Genomic DNA, 16,652 nt, shown 5'->3' with positions numbered 1-16,652 from the left:
GTCTATATTCAGAATCGGCAAGCTTTGGACAAACCGTAAAACTAGAATTAAATACAGTGAATGTTTTGAATGCTGGATGCTAGACCAGTCGAGTTGGTGAGCATCCAAGTAGGGGCAGGTCGTAGCAAGCACCGAAATAAAATAAAGACGACAAATGCCTTCATTTGTTCTTCTTGCCCTTGGGTAATCGACAGAGCCAGTACAGAGATATGGCTGCGAATATATTAAACACCACGTACACCCACATCAGCCCGAAATCCCTCCACCGTGTTGAGAAGTCGATATTGACATGTTGCAGAAACTGGGTGGTGTTTCCTGTCGCGCAGAAGTGGCAATCTTCGCCCCCTTGGGCTCCTGAATTGAGCAAGTAGCCCCCATTCGTCGAAATATAATCCTGCATATACTCACCGCAGGTTAAGTTTGCGGGAGTAGAAAAGGACAAGAACTCCTTTTCGGCGCAGTGCATTGGCGCTTCACCGAGACTGGTCGATAGCAAGCCCGATACTAAGTATGTGAACGGGTTGACTCTGTACATGAAGATCCAGAAACCAGGAAGAGCGTCCGGGCCGGCAAGAATTCCGCAAAACGCGTACATCATGATAGCTAATATGTTGGAGAGACTTGAGGCGATCTCCTCACTCTCGATGCCTGCGATTAACATGTGCGCTAACGAGCTGGCGAAGAGAAAGGTCACCCAGATGAATAGAAAGGTGAGGGTGCTCCGATAGTGCAGCGTGTCGGTGTATTCAGCGTTATGGAAAAGGCCCACGGGGTAAAACCACACAAGGAAACAGAAGATTGCCATGATCTAGAACACACTAGAGTCAGACCGGGCAACAGGCGTCATACACAGAGGTTGTGATAATAAGACCTACCGAGTTCCATGCAAGCTCGACGAGTATGTTGGTGACAACGAATGCTTGCCACGAATATGTCTTGGATTGTCTCTCCCGAGCTTCGTAAAGGGTCCGTTGCGTTACGAACGACGGGATGATCTGGATAATCAATTGAATAACGACGAAGAGGAAGACGAAAACACCAAACATTTGATTTTGTAGACCCTGAGCTGTATTGTCGGCTTTGAAGAAAGAGAACCCTATGAAGAGTGACTGGAGAGCAGCTCATTAGAACCCAGTGTAGGTGTAAATCTGTCGAGAAATACTCACACAACCGATCGTAAGCAAAACTTTAGAATAGATATACGCTGGTGTACGCCAGTACTGCTGGAACACTCTTAGCCCAACTTGAACGAACTGTGTCGCGAACGGAGCTGCGAATTCCGCATAGCTGGATTTGTCGTTGGTATCTGAAACGGGCGATGGTTGATTGGCCAAAGCTCTCAGATTTGAGAGCTCATGGCGCACATTCTGATATTCAGGGCTGTTTCGCCAAACCGCAGGCCAGTCAATCTCGCTTTTAGCCCCAGGTGCGGCGCCAATCACCTCAAGCATGTGCTCCGCTGGGTTGCTGCCAGGTGGCAAAGCAGGGCCACCATTGCGAGTGAAATAGTCCATCAATATCCTAGATTCTCGTCCAATGTCACCAAAATAGACAGTCTTGCCTCCTTTTGCTAGAAGAAGCAGTCTATCAAAGCGTTGGAACAACATGGCAGACGGCTGGTGAATGGTACATAGAATAGCTTGTCCGTTCTTGGTCAGAGTCTCCATCAAATTGCAAATTGACCATGATGTCTGACTATCCAGACCAGAGGTAGGTTCATCTAGGAAAAGAAGCAGTTTCGGACGTGCAGCCAGCTCGACACCAATTGTAAGGCGTTTTCTCTGCTCCACGTTAAGGCCCTCTCCAGGTATCCCAACTATAGCGTCAGCATAGTCCCTCATATTGAGAAGATCAAGAACTTTCTCAACATAGTCCAGTTTTTCTTCCCGGGTATATTGAGGCGGTTGTCTGAGCAAGGCACTAAACTCTAGAGCCTCACGCACAGTGGAGGTATGAAGATGAAGGTCTTGTTGCTGTACATAACCTGTTTTGCGTTGAAATGAGCTGTCCCTTGGTCGGCCATCGACGAGCATATCACCACCAACAACCCCAACTGTGGTGCGGTTAGCCAGCACGTCGAGTAGAGTAGTCTTTCCAGCACCGGAACTGCCCTGTGAATTGCTTGTGAGCCTGACATGATTGGGAATATCTCGGTAGAAGTGGCTTACCATCAAGGCAGTCAAAGTGCCAGGCTTGATCCAACCATCAACATGATCTAGAATCCGCCGAGTTTCACTCTTGATCTTAACATCATAGCATACATTTTCCCAGTGAAAGATAGACGTTTGTTTCTCTACACCTAAAGTCGAGTCAGGTCCCTCGCTATGCTTCTCGTTTTGGATGACAGGGGCTTGTGTCCGCTCTTCATCGTGCTGGTGCTGTTTTGCCCTGGCTTTCTGTGAGCTGCCGCGGCGAAACACAAGAACCTCTCCCTTTGACCGCTCAGAGGCAACTAGCTCTGTTGCAATAATTTGGCACAGTGCGAGAAAGATAGTGAGTGCGAGGATAATACCAAAATTTCTCCAGCGATGACTGTTTTCATACCCGTATGTGGATTTAACAAAAGTCGTGCCGTCAACGAGATCTGAGCCTGGGACAGATCCTACGACCGAGCAGACGCGCTCATCCTTGGAGATATTCTCGTACCCTACCCCAGAAGGGACGAAAGACGCACAAGGAAAAGTCCTCCCGTGAAATTCATTGACCATTATAGCCTCGAAACCATATGCGACAGGATTCAAGTGCCGAATCCACGAAGCCCACCCACGCATATAGCTAACTGGAATGGCAAACCCAGTATATAGAACCAGAGCCATAAGGATGATTGATGACGGAGCTAATGCCTGCTGGATTGTTTTGGTAAGTGATGCAAAGAGGCGGAAAAACATCGACATGCTCATCACCATCATGAAAGAGATCAGATAGTTGAAGAAAAACGGCCCGGGTTCACGACGGAGATTTGCCATGAAATATAATGTTATGTTCATCAATATCGAGTTCACAATTTTGTATGGCATATCCATAATCATTGACGATATGGCCTCCGCACTAGGGTGGTAGAGGGCATATCGGTTGTGCTTTTCCACGATTGTTCGTTTCGCATACAAGCTCAGAATTTCGAGCATGCTTGAAAAGGCATTCAAGAGAACCATCATGAATAGAATAGCGCCGCGGGAGAAGAACGATGAAGTGTTCCCCGAGAGATTGTAGAATATGCTCGAAATTATCAGCGCCTCAAAGAAGTTGTTAATAAGCATGACGATGGTAACACTTGGATCATTCTTGAGGCGCTGCAATTCCCTCCACATACAAAGCCGAATCTGGCCCCAGTATGACAGAGTATAGGGTGATTTCTGTCGTTGGTTCTTTGACTTTTCTGTCTTCCGGGATTGGGAAAATCGGTCAAGATCGGCCCCATCAAAAGGATGTTCAGTAGCGTACTGATCGATTTGGCGCAACAAGGATTGGCGTTCAGGGCTCTCTTTCCAGAGCTTGGCAAACTCCTCTGGTGTTCTAGGTGCTAGACTCTCAAAACCTGGTCTAACGATGCGTTCGGTTGGACTGGACATTGACGTGAGAAAGTCGGCAGTGGTCTGAGACTCAGGACATAGAAAGCCGAGTCGTTCAAAATAGCTTTTAGCATCATGAGCAGTGCCAAAATATATTTGATGTCCTTCATACAAAACAATAACCTTATCGAAAAGCTACCTGGCTTGTTAGCAGAGTCCAATACCTTCTCATGGCTTCCTGGGCTTACATTGTACGCAGCTTGAGGAGCCTGGTAAATTGCGACACACGAGGTCATTCCAAAAACATCGCTTTGCGTCCGTAAGGTCCTGCAAAACTCCACTGCGTTTGCACTGTCTAATCCTCTGGTGCTGTTATCCCAGCACTGTAATGGGGCATAGCTTAATGCGGCCTCTGCGATCGTAACCCGCTTTCTCTCACCCCCGCTGACACCACGAACAAAGTCATTACCGACTCGGGTATTGATAGTATGACTGATCCCAAACATGGCCATAATCACATCGCGGAGATGAGTAGCGTATTCCTGGGAACTGATGCCACCCGGAAGGTGACGAGGTGCACGAGCAAGGGATGCAAAGTACAGCGTATCGCCGACTGAGAGTTGTGGGTAGTGTGCATCAACTTCAGCGGTGTAGATAGCTTCGCCCCGGAAATCAGTTGACATTTGCTTGGGAGTTATGCCATGGTAGTTGATATAGGCTGCCGGATCTACCTGAAAGCCATGTGTTTCACCAGCAATAGTTTTGAGAAAAGTGGAACAGCCGGATCCCGGAGGGCCCAAGACACATAGCTGTTCGCCAGGAAGAACTAGTCCATCAAGGCCTTGGAGAATGTTGATCTTCCGTTTTTTGCCGCCAAGAAACTGATATATCTGTGTTGGTAACTTTAGCAGGGCGTTTCCAACGCTCATTTGGTAGTCCACAGGACTACCGTAACCGGAAACGTTCAGATCCTTGAACGCAACTCCGGCCACTCGTGGTGGGCAGTTTTCATCGGCGTTATACCTGGCATTGTAGAAAGCTTTTGCCCAATCTCTGGCACGAAAGTTAGGGCTGTTAGGGTCCAGACATCCACCCTCTGGCGCTTCAAACGGGGAACGATGATGAAGTTGTTCAGATTTCGTGGTCAGTTTGCGCGCTAGGTTCGTCAGTTGCTCGTCGATTTCCGCTCGATTCTCCGCAAGTTTGTCTTTCTGTTCAAGATCCGACCTTTCACTGTTTGCGTAGGTTTGAGTCCCCGAGCTAGTGCCTCCGTCCATAGCGAGGGCCATGTCCGAGGAAGGTGGCTCGTGCCCTGGAGAAGAGAACATCTGTAGTTTGTTGAATTTCTATAGAGCTCAGCGAGGGGGGCGGTAGAAAAAGAAATGATAGTTTCCCCTGAATGACAGATGTATTAAGGTTCCGCTGAGCCTCTGAACTCATGAAAAATCGTTCATGTCGAACTGCAGAGGAAAGCTGGCAGGTATGTGCCGAGAGGGTTGCTTTATACGTAGATAGGGGGGCCAGCTGAGCCATAGGAAATCCATAGTGTTCGAAAAATATCTACCTAGCAGTATACGTGAACGACTGGGCCACTTAGAAGTGAGCGAGCGGAGGCCAAGATATCGGATTCGGACTTCTTGGCTCAGGAAGCTCCGCTAGTGGGTCAGCTCGCGCGGTGCGAATCAACGTCTTTACTCTATATAGCCAATCAATTGAGCAAACCATCTGAACTGCTTATGTGAGGGGATTCCCTATAGTGAATTTCTACATGATTAGTTATAACCGGAGTTTCGAAGACTCTATAGATTTTATATCAAGTAATCATTGTTTTTCTGTGTAGTCAAGGGTATTCTAATACTATTCTATATTTGGCAGAAGTGACGAGTGGTAAAGAAACCCTAAGGGGCGTGACCATGGAATCCGCGGGCTCCGACTGCACAGCAAGAGGCGGCTCAGGCCACGGGTAATCAAAGTGCTATGCCACTCAAGGTTAGACATTTCCACGTTTAAACTATGTGGAGTTCTTCGGACATTCGGACTATAAAGATTTGTCCGTGTATGGTTTCAAGTCCATCACTTGTGACTCGGTCTGCCTACCAGGAAGATTGTCGACTCCGATGTCTTTACCCGACCAATCCCTTTCGGTGGGTGCTCCTCCCAGCTCAAAGATCCTACTTTCGGAGCTAAATACAAGCAGTGTGAAAGGTGCAGAAAGAAAAAGGTATCCACTCCCGTCTTCCCAGATGTATACCGGAAACCTTGTTTAGCTTACCTTGAAACTTCTACTACCGGGCAGATCGGTTGTAACAAAGCGCTGCCGCAATGTAATCGATGCATCGCATCCAATGTCGAATGTGTTTACCCGAAACGATGTCGGAGAACCAGAAGATCAAGGTCGCCATGAGTATATCCTTTTTATACCATTAGAAAGAATGCTAACCTTGATAGGACTGTGTACCGTGCAAGGCAGAATGACGGTACTTTCAATGGAGCATTACCTGACATCCTCAGACGTCTGACTTCATTGGAGCAATCTCTGACAGCGGCACCTTGTCAGTCTTCTGCAGCGGGTGACCAGAGAGGCTTTCCTCCCCCTGGTTTATCCGCGCTCTTCCACAATGAAATCCTGGAAAACCCTCCGAGTAATGGTAAGCACTCCCGACGTACATTGAACTTAATCAGGTTGCTATAATGTATCACAGGCAACTATTTTACAGTTCCAGACATCGTTCAAGAACACATTCCCTCATGTCATACTGAGCAAACTACGCCAAATATCCCGGTGCTCAGCCAAGACACCGGTGATGCCTTGCTTTGGGACGATGCATTGATCACCAAAAATATGGCCACCAAATGGGTCAATGGTACGGTTTTCTAACCACACTAGTACGAGAATGCCTGCGAACTAATCTCTTCATAGGGTTTTATGAATTTTCATGGGGCCCTGAGCTTCCCGTGGGGAAAGAGTTCCTCCTTCGTCTTCCTGACCTATTCGACCTACCACACGTCAAGATCGACACATCTGCACTTCTGGTATACTATAACGTTCTTCTGCAAGGGTTATTCATGGATCGAGGCCTCGGTCAAAGGAGAAAAGATTATGCATCTTATATGTACAGAAAATTGCTAGAACATGCTAAAGACTGGGACTTCGAGGCACAACCTACTCCCACAGATCTTTACGCCGCTCTTCTCTTGGTACGTTGCGCTGTCATAATGAACCGCAACATCTATTCAACAGACTCTAACCCAGTTAAAGACTTTTGCAACAAATTGGTTTTTCGATAGGGAGCTTTCGTGGAAGTTCCATTGCTCTGCATACCGCATAGCCTGTAATCTAGGCTTCTTTCTGCTAGATGCGGACGTCAATGACAACTGCCCATCCCCCCATGGCCAGTCACCTCATAAGGATCAAATGCGCTTCTGCGTCTGGAACTTGGTGCACAATGATTGTATTTTCCGTTTTCATCTAGGCAAGCCGAGTCTTGTCAACCCTAGCACAATGGTCGTCAGATTCCCAGAGCTGTCCACGTGGAACCCGAACGAAGGGTTGAACCGATCGGCCCAAATTAATTTCTTGGTGGCCACGCGCCTGGCATTTGCGAAACTACGATTCTTCGATATGATGGATGATGCACGACAAAATGGATCGCAGCCTTGTGACCACTTAATAGAGGAATTGATCACGGAGAGCCAAACAGCTCTTACAGACTGGAAAATAGTAAGTTGATGCAACAACCTAGTAAAGTTGATATCACTCTCACCCTCGTATGATTTAGGATGAAAGCCTCGGGACAGCAGTAAAGTATAGCCAGAGCGCCTGGTTCTACGACGAATTAATTCAAAACGCTTGCACCACTATCATTCTACTTAACCGTGAACGATCAGTATCAAACAGTCAAACAGCCAGAAAACAGTCACTTGAGGCGGCAAGGAGAGCAATTGAAACCATGAAGCGGGCAATGACCATTGATTCGACTGACTCTCACTGGCCGATAGGGTACGTTGTCATATTATAAAGAATCGAACAGATATTTTCTCGGCTGACAGTCCTTCTACCTCTTACTAGTTATTTTTCTTTCTACTCGGTCGTCACCATCCTTACCATATTCGCTAATATTCTCGAGACAAATGAGCCTGCTGCCATCGCTCACGACATGTCCCTCGCGGTGTGGTTCGGGGCCATGTTGGTCGAGTGGACAGCCGAACGCGAAGAACTCAGACCTGTTGAGGCAGCCGTCAGCACATTGAATGACATCTGTCGGCAAGTCAAACTGTGCACATCCAGCATACAGGTCCAGCCAAACAGTCAGCTCGTCACGGGTGTGACACCAGCTGACGGGATGATTCTCTGCCCTAGCTCTGTCCAAACCCTCAATTGTATCGGTATCAAAGTGCATGATCTTGTTCAGAGTCCACATGAGACGATTTTACTTGTCGAACGGTGGGTCTATTCTCAGCGTTCTAGCAGTCCTGCAATATGACCATTCGAAAGGCATATTTATATCCGTTGCCTCCAAGCGTTTTTGATTTTGGTAAGCCCGATGTATATAGAAATATATATATATATTTAGACTTTCTTCCCACCCCTTCTAGTTGATAGGTCCGGTAGTTATGAATCGAGTAATACTTGCAAATATATATTTCACTTATATTGCTTACTGCCTGGCTTCATCGTCACAAACTACTCAGTATTTTAAAAATTTGTGAACGACTACTCTGCTGTGCTTGTTGATGTGTTGGAAATATTTTAGTACAAGGTTATACCAATTATCGTCAAAATTGACTTTATGCTCGAGTAGGACATGTTGACAGTACTGGGCTTTAGGAGGCCCTAACTATAGTCTCGTACACAGAGCACTCGTCAACATGTCCGGCATGCAAGCCGTATCATCCTTGATGATCTAGACTCATACCATTCTATATACTATGGGCCGGCCTCACCAATCCCTTTCATGTTAAAGTGACTGAACAGCGAAAAGACTGGAGGCCGGGGAGGTGAGGGTAAAGGGATGGGGGATGATGTTACTAGAGGCCATTTACAGGACAAAACTACGTCTACGAACGCGGTCCACCGGAGCATATTGAACGATTAATCAAATTCCCTGGGAATCAACCCGATTAATGCTCCGAAGAACCCTGAAAATAACAAAAGGAGGTCGTGACAATCATAAAAAACTACTGAGACCCTGAAACGCCGGTTTGGCAAGAAAGAAACCTAATTCCCCCTATTATTTGTCTGAGAAGTAAACTTTTTGGTGGACTATCGCTTCAAGCATGACACTTAAGCAGCAAGCTCACGGATCTTCTGCTCAACGCGAGCCTTGCGCTCAGCGTGGGTCAGCTTCTTCTTCTGGAACTTCTTGCTCTCGGCCTTCCACTCCTCCTTGGTCTTCTTGGAGCCCTCATCCTCGTCCTTCTTGAAGGGGTCCTCACGGATGGCCTTGTGGGCCTCAGTGTAGAGGTCCTCAATGTCACCGGCCTCAACCTCGTTCTCAAGGTACTTGTGGAACTGGCCGCGGTAACGCTCCTCATCGTCGTCGGCAAGACCCTCCATGTACTCGGCGACGTGGCCACCGAAGATGTAGTTGCGGAGAGTCTCAGCATCGAGCTCCTCGGTCTCAATGTCGTAACCGGGGAAGCGGTTCTCGGAGTGGGGGACGAGGATACCACCGTCGGAGGCACCCTTCATGGCAGCGAAGACACGGGCACCGGTGGAGGTACGGGCAAGACCGACATCAAGGAAGGCCTTGAAGGGACGGCGCTCACCGTCATCGGTCTCAACGGCCTCGGTGAGAGAGTACTCACCATCAGCCTCCTCAACACCGGGGAACTGCTCGTCAATGCCCAGCTTCTTGAGGGTACGGCGGGCAAGGAGGAGACCGGTGGCGTAAGCGGCAGCCCAGTTGGTCAGACCGTTGGTGATGCCATAGCGCTTGAGCTCGTGGGCGTAGGCGCTGGCGAAAACCTTGTCACCGGAGATCTCAGAGTAGACGATCTGGGTGATGATGTCGCGGTTGGTGAAGCGGACAACGAGGCGGTACTTGGGAGCGTTGTACTTGTTCTTGGCCTGGGTGATCAGGCGCTTACGGGCATAGTAATCAGTCTTGCCCTCTCTGCGACGGCGGTACTTGGTCTGGTAGCGGCTGCGAGGGTATTAGTACCTTGGCCAACAATGACATATTTTTTAATCTATTAGGAAAGACTCACCTGTAGTAAGCGCTGTTCTTGACTTGCTTGTGGAAAGGCTACAAGAAAGACAGCCGAGTCAGCAATTTGCGCTTCAGAGAAAGTGTATCCGAAGCATCTTGCAAAGACCCGTTTTTCCAGTCCCACAAATCTTGTCCACAGCGGAACAAAATTGAGACTAGTCATGGGAGATACTGGACAACACAATAAAGGTCGTCATCCGTCTGAGATAACAGTAAAACTCACCATCTTGACTGTTTGCCGTTGAGAACCGGTTTGTCGACGTTGGCTGAAGAAGAAAAGAAAAGGGAAATTGGTGGGATGACTTTTGTGGAAGACTCTCGCTTAGCGCCGTTCTGCATCCCGCCGCAAAATTGAGGTTGGCCACGAGCCCGGGAAGTCTTTAAGACCGTCGCCCACCTTACTTTGATGGCTGACTATTCTACACCCATCTTCGGGGTTTAGTGGCTTGGCAGTGACAGTATACTTAAACCACTGCAATGACACTACTAAGTAATGAACCCCTATCCTAACATATAGTCATTCTAATATGGCGATAAACTCATGAGTGCAAAGTGATTCATATTTCTGTCCTTTACTAATTACGTAGTGCTACTCCACCTATACGACTGTGAGAAAAAGGGAAAAGAGAAAAGAGAAACGGATGATTCAAGTGAGACATATACTAGTATTTTATACATATAATTCGGTTCGACTTTTGAGTTTGAGATATGAGAAGATATATTGCTAAATACCAAAGGTAAATTGTGAAATTCAGTCTCTCACTCACATAATAGACCTTGAAGCATTCGTAGACGACAAACGTGCCTTCTGGAGTGACATCTAATTTACCCTTTCCAACAAAGGCAGCCTTATTAAGCCAGGGAAGACGTTCGGACACGCATGTATTGATCCTCGAAACCAGTCGACTTGGCCGAAGGCCCATTGGAGAAGGCTATTGCGACGTAAAGAAAGCTATTTAGCAGCCTGTTACTACCAGAGACCGGGGAATTGTATACTGACCCTACCGTACCCTGCATGACTCCAATATACCAGACATACAACCATTCCCCGTCCTCTGTCTTGGCAGCGTAGTGAATGTCAAAATTCGCCAACTATCTGGGCGCTATAGGAGGGTATCTCCACCACCTCGTTGGATCGTGGCATTAACACTGGGGCCCTTGATGGTGCCGCCTTGGATGTCGTAGTAAGCTCTGAGACCTGAGGGGGTTTGGCCGATAGGATATGGTGGAACAGCGATGTTCACACGAAGGGTGAACGCGTAAGTGAGTGATATACTATATCACGATAGCCTCGCCGTATTTCTAGAATCCTAATTATCAGCAACTACTACGTCAATTATTTGAAAGAGTTTTTCATTTATATTGGCATATGCCTACACCACTAATCCCCAGAAACCATAGTCTCTAAGTGCATAGATAGAAAGATAAATAGAATAATAACAGTATTAAACTATTTCGGATCATGTGCCACAACCTCAATCTCAACACGCATATCATCCTCTGCCAAGCGCGATACCCCGAGCACAGTCCAGATGGGCTCATGATTAGGCATGTACTCCTTGAGATTGCGGACCATAGCTTCCAGGGCCTCATCATCGAGAGGAATATGGTAAGAATCAACCCGGAAGACCTGCTCCCAGCCTTTTCCTCCGGCATGCTTGAGATTCATGTCCACATTGGCAAAAGCCTGATCGATCTGTGTGATGACATCAGGGTGGATTTCGCCCGTCACAGGATTCCATCCTCCTATGTTTGCTCTTCAGCGATGTTTTGCTTGGCAGGTGGTTAATAGGAGCATGTGGGTTACCTTGCCCGGTACATTCGATGCGGTCACCGGTGCGTACGGCTTGACTGTATTTGTATTTCTCTTGGTTGCGCTTCCCTCGAAATTATGGTAGGTCAAATGTGACATACTGAGTAGGTGTTGCTTTATTGATGAAAAGAATGTGAAGTTTCAGGAGGATGAGCGAGATGGTGAGAGCACTCGATATGGAGAGGTAGGCCCAATGTCTATCACCAATAGTGGCATCTATGATAGTGAGTCAGTACGTAGGGAGAGTGCAATAAGGTTGTTGGGGGTGGAGAACCATCATCTGGCGCTGGTTCTGATTCGACCTCGTCTTGGAGATAGATTTATCTTTGCGAGGATTGCTGACTGCGTATACTGGCTGCCGAAACAATGTTTCCCGGTTCCGGTGCTCGTTAACAGGCTGATACCTGTTATTTGGCGGAAGGTTATGCATCCACACTGACAGATCCCCGGTATGACTCTCAACTCGTGTTTGTTAGAGTCATTCTGTTAAGTAAATCAGCTCCACGAGGTCGCCTTTCATTCGGCTACGGTGATGTGTCTGATGATCATTGGAGACGCAAATGTGGCTTGCGAGACGTATTTGTCTGCAAAAAGGGAACCGATCAAGATGAGCATTGTTCATACATCAAACCGCATGCACCGCTTCCTGATTACATGCTTAGAGAAATGAATCTTGGTTCTCCAGCTCAGAGCATAAACAGCTAAAAACATAGACACTCAACTTTTTTTTGCTTTTCTTCTTTCCTTCCTCCCCAGACGGGCTAAGATAGACATCGCACTCGTTCGCCGCTATGAAAAGCTGGATACAGGGAACCATCTTAGGTGATACCATTCGTCTTCTACTTGGTTCTCGCTGGTTGAGCTATCCTGAAGATGATCCAACATTCGACATCCGCCAGCTTAAATGTGCTTCATGCTTGGACGGACATTCCCATAGGGACCTTGAGAGTGGTCAAGAAACGTTTCGATATGCGGAGAAGCTGTCCGCTGCGACCAAAACCGATAAGAGCTTGATCATCGATTGGTATACGCCTGATGATCCAGAAAACCCCTTAAATTGGTCTTTGGGACGCAAAGCATGGGTTATAATTCTCATTTCGTAAGTGCAATACATTCTTGAAATCGAACATCTGCTGACCGATACTAGTGTTTACACATTCATCGTCTATTGCGGATCGTCTATTTTCATTCCCAGTTATGAGTTCATGATGCATCGGTATGGCGTGTCTTTGGAGGTTGTTCAACTAACCTTGGCTATCTATGTTGTCGGATGTGAGCTTTTACCCCTACTAACTTCGGGTCCACCTTATGTCAAGGTATTAATTCAAAACAGACGGTGTCGGCCCTTTGATCTTCTCGCCATTGAGTGAAATTGCTCGTATCGGTCGAAATCCTCCTTACGTATTATCCTTTATACTGTTTGTGGTCGTGTCTATTATCCTCGCAGTCATAGATAACTTTCCGGCCATCGTCGTACTGCGTTTTCTTCAGGGCTTCTTTGGTAGTCCGAGCCTGGCCAGCGGAGGTGCCTCTATCCAGGATTTGTTCTCGTTAATCGACGCCCCCTATGGATTCATATCTTGGGTTACTGGGTTTTATTGTGGTCCAGCCTTGGGACCTTTACTGGCAGCCTATGCGGTGACCTCCGACTGGCGCTGGCCTCTGTGGGAGATTGTTCTAATGGGCGCACCGTTACTCCTCGTTATCGTCTGCCTACTGCCCGAGACGTCGCATGAAACCATTTTGCATCGTCGAGCCCAACGCCTTCGTCGTTTCCATCCAGCAGTTTTGGCCCCTGCCGAAACCAAACGGCTTGACTTCAAGGTCATATTGATCGACGCATTGATTAAGCCAATTGAAATCGCAGTCAAAGATCCAGCTATCGCATATATGTGCGTTTACTCGGCATTGGTCTATGCTATCTATTATTCATTCTTCGAGGCCTTCCCAATTACCTACGGCGGTATATATCAAATGCCTCAAACCATGTTGAGCTTGATATACCTCTCCCTCATTGTTGGGTGCGCATTAGCCGCGGTGCTTTATGCAGCGTACCTGAAGTACATCTTTATTCCTCGGTGTCACAACGGGAACCCCAGTCAAGAAGACCGTCTGATTCCGGCACTCGCAGCTGTCTGGTTGCTAACCGCTGGTCTGTTCATGTTTGCATGGGCGGCCCGGCGCTCGGTTCACTGGATTGTGCCTACCATCGGCATCGCCATATATTCCGGATCGTCATTTGTCGTCTTTCAGGCGATTATCGTCTACGTACCGCTGTCGTACCCACGTTATGTGGCCTCTCTCTATGCGGCAAACGACTTTATTCGATCCATAATCGCCGCAGGTTTCGTCATGTTCGCGCGGTATATGTATCTTGATCTGGGAATTGGAAAAGGGGTTACCGTGCTGGCGGGTCTATCGGTTGGAGGTATCTTTGGGATGATTTTTATCTATTTGTATGGCGCGAGGCTGAGAGCGCGTAGCAAGTTTGCCGTTGGAGATTGATCACGAAAGGCTTCGCTGAGGCCTCCACCCACGTCATTGACTCCATACTCCCGGCCTGCGTTCCTTCTGTTAAGAATACACGAACCCATCGAAATTGATACCGAGCTGGATGTCGTGTCTGTACACTGTCAAGTGTAGATGAAACTTCGTATTTTTGCATTTCGTATCCAGCCCTGATAACAAACAGACCAAGAAAAGAATACTTACTACGAAAAGGTCGGATTGTTATTTTGTAAAGACAACCAATAGAATGTGGCCGAGTACAATCGAAACTGATCGTCCATCAATTTCCTTTTGGGGGGTTGCCAGCTGTATCAAAGGCTACAATGATATATCATACAAGCAGTGGATGCTTGCCACAATGGGTGTAATCGCCTCCATATACTGTATCATCCAACTTTACCATTGGATATTATAGGGGAAGCTTCAATAGATCTCCAGCGCTATGATGTCGCTTGTCGCGGTGTTGTCTTGATTGGTATTCCCCATGGCCTCACGTGCTGACCGAGTGCTAACTCGAACAGGCAATAGATGCCCCATCGGGCCGATCACCTGATCCACTCATTCTTAGCGAAAGGATCGGTTTGGACTATTACGCCATAGACTGTTCCCGTAGCGCTGGAACTGGAACCACTTGTTGTGCTGGTCGAGTGGATTTTTGCCAGTGTGTGGATTAGCCAGTGTTGCTGTACATAGTACCATGCCTTACTGCGGAGCATCTTACTGACCTGGGTAGTTCTTCGCGGCCTTGCATTACCGAGATTACAGGCTCGTTTCCATTTGTTTCTTTAACGAGTAGTTTATATGGGATCCACGATGACGATATAGATCTAAAATTCCCTGAAGCTCTTTGTATTATTTATTTCAGGTTAAGATAGAAAATTACTGGATCAGATGAAAGCCCAAACGAGCAAGAGAAAACCCTCATATGCCCTAAAAAAAGTCTGCAGTCTCCAGTCAGATGTTCAGGAGGAAAAGAAAAAGAGGGGATGGAAAAACGAGCGAAAGAGAAAGTTTAAACGAGACAGATAACATTTCACACTCTTGTGTTGGTTAAGTCCAGGCATTCTCCTGTATTGAAAGGTTCGGATCGTCATACTTTAAACTCAAGTCAATCGTAACCCCCGGAAACGCTGGACGCCACACGGTACCAAAACCAATCTGCGTGTATAGTAGATCTTGATCGGACGAAAACGTTCGACCCTTCGCTGCCCAATTTTCATGCCTTTCGCTTCTTTTTTGGTATTCACTCAAAGTTCGATCTGATATGGTCTTCAAATCGGATTGATTGAGATCATGCAATCATAATACTGAGATACGTTGACTATAACGTCATATGCAAAGACTAAGACTGGTACTAGTGCTTGCAGGCCTGTTGTTGGACCAATACGCAGTTGATTAATCACCATTATCAAGACCTTATGCATCTCGTGCCCTAAGAGAAGAAACGAGATTTTCGAACAAGCTTCTTTGGCTTGTTACACGGCGAGGCATTGCTGTATATCCTGTCGGTAACATGGGACAGGGATAACGATAACTTTCATCGGTTGGTATTCAGTTACCAAACTATATTACAAAGAGGTTAATCATCGACTTTGTTCACCTCGATGAGGGGGGTCTGCTAAAATCATGGGGCGCCGATAGATGGTACAGACGTGGGCCCTCTTGATTGACCCTATTTTCCAGGCCCACGTATCGTTACCATACGCGTTCTAGGTGGTCTTGGCAGTGTGTCGTGTGAGGGAAAAACGGAATTTACAAGCGGAAACCACGGAAGAGGAAGTGGCAGGTGATTTGACGGGGGCCCGTCGCGTATAGGATGGTGTACGGGGGCAGATTTAATGAGAGAAAACTTTTATGCTTGTAGGCGAGGGATAAGTCGTGCGACATTAAACGTGCATACACCATCAACTTCTTAAGTACGGTACTTCTGAACGTCACCGGTAATATATCCCGGTACCGTACCGTGGTCGTACCAGGATTAGGTAAGGAGAGAAAACCACTCCGCAAAGAATTCCTGCAGCGTTCGATAATACCCACTAACTAGTCCGCAGTCGGCCATTCTTTAACTACTTAGGTGAAGGTACGGAGTACCATTCATCCCATTTTGCCTCATTCCGCACTGGCCCTTTTCTGCTACTTCTCCTTTTTCTGGGACCTTTTTACCTACTCCTGAGGATTTGCCTTCGAGGCGTCTTGTTCCTCGTGGACTCGTCTGTCATCTGTTCTCTCTGCCGCATTGTCACCAATCGTTTTCTCCGCACCCACCATGATCGTCAGACCTTGTCGTTATGTCATGATGTTATATGTCCACCGTCAGGCCTTGTAATGGTGAATTGGGGAACAGATGCGTCTTTGACTCGATACACTATATTTACGATTTTTACTGCCGATTGTTGAATCGTCTCGCCCTTGAATTGTGGTTGCTTCTCGAAACCGTGGACCGGAGTATGCTCTTGAACCCGTCTGCGCTGAATCACCATCACGCATACTAATTTTGTTGGGCTACGAAGTCATTCGATTTCTAATCGACTTATTAAGCGAAAAAATAATTCAAAATGGAGGGAGTTGGGACCGTTGATGTCAGCTGGCTGCATCATACGCAGAAAGGTG

The 16,652-nt window shown here is 47.3% G+C and overlaps 4 protein-coding genes across 4 annotated transcripts; 2 read left to right on the top strand and 2 right to left on the bottom strand.

The window, feature by feature from the left end:
* Nucleotides 1-160: 160 nt before the first annotated feature.
* AO090012000615 (putative ABC multidrug transporter) lies at nt 161-4,798 on the bottom strand (the record flags this gene model as incomplete). Its single annotated transcript, XM_023236557.1, has 5 exons — nt 161-808; nt 876-1,109; nt 1,167-2,111; nt 2,169-3,704; nt 3,758-4,798. The coding sequence occupies 5 exons, from the start codon at nt 4,796-4,798 to the stop codon at nt 161-163; spliced, it is 4,404 nt and encodes a 1,467-aa protein (XP_023091472.1).
* Nucleotides 4,799-5,854: 1,056 nt separating this feature from the next.
* Nucleotides 5,855-8,105, top strand: AO090012000614 (fungal specific transcription factor domain-containing protein; the record flags this gene model as incomplete). The annotated part of the gene is made up of 8 exons (XM_023236556.1): nt 5,855-5,913; nt 5,958-6,157; nt 6,212-6,373; nt 6,430-6,707; nt 6,769-7,230; nt 7,289-7,509; nt 7,579-7,953; nt 8,084-8,105. The coding sequence occupies 8 exons, from the start codon at nt 5,855-5,857 to the stop codon at nt 8,103-8,105; spliced, it is 1,779 nt and encodes a 592-aa protein (XP_023091471.1).
* Nucleotides 8,106-8,793: 688 nt separating this feature from the next.
* Nucleotides 8,794-9,947, bottom strand: AO090012000613 (60S ribosomal protein uL18; the record flags this gene model as incomplete). Its single annotated transcript, XM_001727548.3, has 3 exons — nt 8,794-9,655; nt 9,720-9,757; nt 9,945-9,947. 3 exons carry the CDS (start codon nt 9,945-9,947, stop codon nt 8,794-8,796), a joined length of 903 nt encoding a protein of 300 aa, XP_001727600.3.
* A 2,378-nt stretch (nt 9,948-12,325) lies between these two features.
* AO090012000612 (MFS transporter) lies at nt 12,326-14,039 on the top strand (the record flags this gene model as incomplete). Its single annotated transcript, XM_001727547.1, has 3 exons — nt 12,326-12,633; nt 12,682-12,806; nt 12,868-14,039. 3 exons carry the CDS (start codon nt 12,326-12,328, stop codon nt 14,037-14,039), a joined length of 1,605 nt encoding a protein of 534 aa, XP_001727599.1.
* Nucleotides 14,040-16,652: the final 2,613 nt, after the last annotated feature.

Source organism: Aspergillus oryzae, chromosome 4 (assembly GCF_000184455.2).
Source record: "Aspergillus oryzae RIB40 DNA, chromosome 4".
NCBI lineage: Eukaryota > Fungi > Ascomycota > Eurotiomycetes > Eurotiales > Aspergillaceae > Aspergillus > Aspergillus oryzae.
Note: the sequence above shows the minus strand (reverse complement) of the source record. Positions and strands in the feature narration are given on the sequence as shown.